Source organism: Thermobia domestica, chromosome 8 (assembly GCF_964235325.1).
Source record: "Thermobia domestica chromosome 8, izTheDome1.hap1.1, whole genome shotgun sequence".
In the NCBI taxonomy this organism is placed as follows: domain Eukaryota; kingdom Metazoa; phylum Arthropoda; class Insecta; order Zygentoma; family Lepismatidae; genus Thermobia; species Thermobia domestica.
In genome coordinates, this window is record NC_137461.1 from 99,079,771 (window position 1) to 99,082,649 (window position 2,879).

Here is a 2,879-nt window from a genome sequence, read left to right on the forward strand (position 1 = left end):
TATCCGGTTTTGTCCAACAAACTGCCGCTGCCTGATTGTCTGGCTGCAACATCAAGTCAACAGGATCTCTAAAGGCACAAATTAATACCCATAGTAGTGAGATGTTAACCAATGAATGTGCAAATTTTTGTAGCACATTTCTATCATGGTAAGAGTAAGACATTTTTTGACTCCCTTTGTGTGTAAATTTTATAATTTTATCGGTTTATCCCGTTTTCAAACAATGTACTAATACTCTATCTAATTAATTATTTTTCTTCACTATTAACGCTCTTTATCTTATCTTTCAGTCGCCAAGACCAACACATCATGGATCATCACAGTCTTAGTACATCCTTTCTATTCAGTTCTGTGTGCTTTTATATGTGTGATGGATTAAGTATTGAACTACCGCACACACAAGGAAATGACGTTACAAGTGTTGTGATGATTATTCAAGAGATTATGAAGAGAACTTTTGTAGATGAAAGCGTTATTATCTTACTGACAGATTCTACTGAATTTGGTAATGAGTTTCTCCATTCATATAATATTACAACAGTGATAGTGAAGTACGCTGAACGAACCTGCACAAATTCAACTCTAAATCCTCTAATTTTTTCAGAACGTTATAATTTTCATATTATAGTCATGATATTTGATAACGTTGTATGCCTTTTATCATGTAGTGAAATTATCAGCGTAAACCTTTATGTGTTCAAAACAGTAACCACAGTTGTCGTAGCACCTGAAACGGATCCTCAAGGTACATTGTCACAGAGACTATCAATGAATCTTCCAAACTTGCTATTGATTCATCCTGTGAAACATCCTTTTCGCTTAAAAGGAAATGTTAATTTTAGAATTTGGAGGTACGAACCTTATTCTGGTAGCCCGCTACAACGTAAAGTGTTGATCGATGAATGGAGTAAATCAAGATTCCTTCACGGCTCAATTGGAAATTTATCTTTGCTTCCTAAGCTTCAAGGTTATCAGCTTGTGGTAACAGCTTTCCAGTATCCCCCTTACACGTTGTACGAAAGAGAGAATAACGATACCTTGTGCGATGGAATAGATGTAAGATTACTTCAAGAGTTGAGCCGGGTCTTCAAGTTCATCCAAAATTTCAGTTTTCCTCAGGATTCAAATACATGGAAGGGTATGAAGGGATTAATAAAATCCAAACGTGCTGATATAGCGTTAAGTGGAATATTTTATTTTGTAGTAGAAGAGCAGCCATGGCGATTCCTTACTCCACACTTATTTGATCATATTGCGTTCCTGATTCCTGCGCCAGGATACTTGCCTTTCTGGCAAGCACTTTTTCTGCCATTCTCAGTTAGTTGCTGGTTCCTAATTCTTATATCAACAATTTTGTCTGTATTTTTCTTGTATGTCTTTGCGAATATATCAGTAGCCATAAAAGACGATCAACCACGAGCACGCAGATTTACTTCTATATCATTTAGCTTTCTATATGTTTGGGGTGTTTTTTGCCAAAATTCTTTACATTGTCTTCCTCGCAAAGTTCCTTTGAGGGTTTTAATGGGATGTTTCATATATTTTGCTTTGCTTCTTGCAACTATATACATCAGTAAATTTTTAGCATTTCTAAATGCACCTCCAACAGATAAATTACTTGAAACAATTGCAGATATTGGAGACTCTTTGTTACGAATTGGAGGTTCTAAACAGTCCAGTCTGACAAGGATGGTGCAATCGTATCAAATCCCTCGTGTAAGCGAGAAGGTAGAAAAAATAACCATGTCAGAAACTCTACCAAAAGTTGCTCAACGCGTTTATTCTATCGTCAACAAGGCGAGTCATCTTCGTTACATTTCGTCAACTAGTTTTCTTGCTAAAGACGGCACTCCACGGACACACGTTCTCAAGGAGTTTGTTACCACTTACCCAGTGGGTCTAGCTGTGCAGAACAATTCACCCCTAGTTGATCTGTTTAATCCTCTTATAAACCGGATAATTGAAGCAGGTCTTATCAATATTTGGTACACATGGCTTGTTGATGCACAAAAAGTTCGTATGAAGGACAATGACATATACACCGAGGACAAGAAAATATGTGTATTGAATAATACACACTTGTTGGGGTGTTATTATATTCTAATAATTGGACTGTGTTTATCATTTGTTTTGTTTCTGATAGAACTACTAACACATAGTTGTTTACGAAGAAGATTTTCAGAAAACGTGACCAAAGATTATTAGCAATGAGAAATTTCGCGATATTGACCATAAAGTAAACTCGTAATATTTTCTCAGATTATCTACAGCTACAGTAGTGGTTCCTACTTTAACCATGTAAAGGTTGTTCTACGCGATAAAATTATATTATTGCTTACTACTTTGTGACAGCCCCGTGAGTCAACCATTGCTCCTGTGGGCACTGTTGCTACTTCTGACAGGTATACCATAATAAGTACAGAGTAGTTATCTCTGAATTGAAAATAAACAGTTTTCTAAAATGTAAACAAAGATGTCTTTTGTTTACATTTCCTAACATAATATATTACATAATAACTTACGTTAGCCTGTGATACTTATAACTGTTGGAATTTGCCCACAAAACTTATATACGCGTTTTGTTTTACGTTCAAAAGATTATTTGGAAGTGGTTAAAACTAAAATTTAAAGAAAACGAATCAATGTTTATGGAGGTCATTAAAGAAATACAGTAATATTATGATAAAGAAATTAGGTCTCCATATTTTCTTGTCAAAATACATTTATCAAATCTAAAAATGTAAATTATACGAGGGGGAACCCAAAAGAAACCGGATTGAAAAAGCCCTGCCGTTCCTAGGCGTAGTAGAGAGTTCTCCTGCTAGGTGGGTCTAGTAGAGACCTTCCCAGATCAGTTGGCCAAGCAGCGTCTGCGTAAG

The 2,879-nt window shown here is 35.8% G+C and overlaps 1 protein-coding gene across 1 annotated transcript; it reads left to right on the forward strand.

The window, feature by feature from the left end:
• Positions 1–630: 630 nt before the first annotated feature.
• Positions 631–2,205, forward strand: LOC145692235 (glutamate receptor ionotropic, delta-1-like). Its single transcript, XM_081767532.1, has one exon. It carries the CDS (start codon positions 631–633, stop codon positions 2,203–2,205), a length of 1,575 nt encoding a protein of 524 aa, XP_081623658.1.
• Positions 2,206–2,879: the final 674 nt, after the last annotated feature.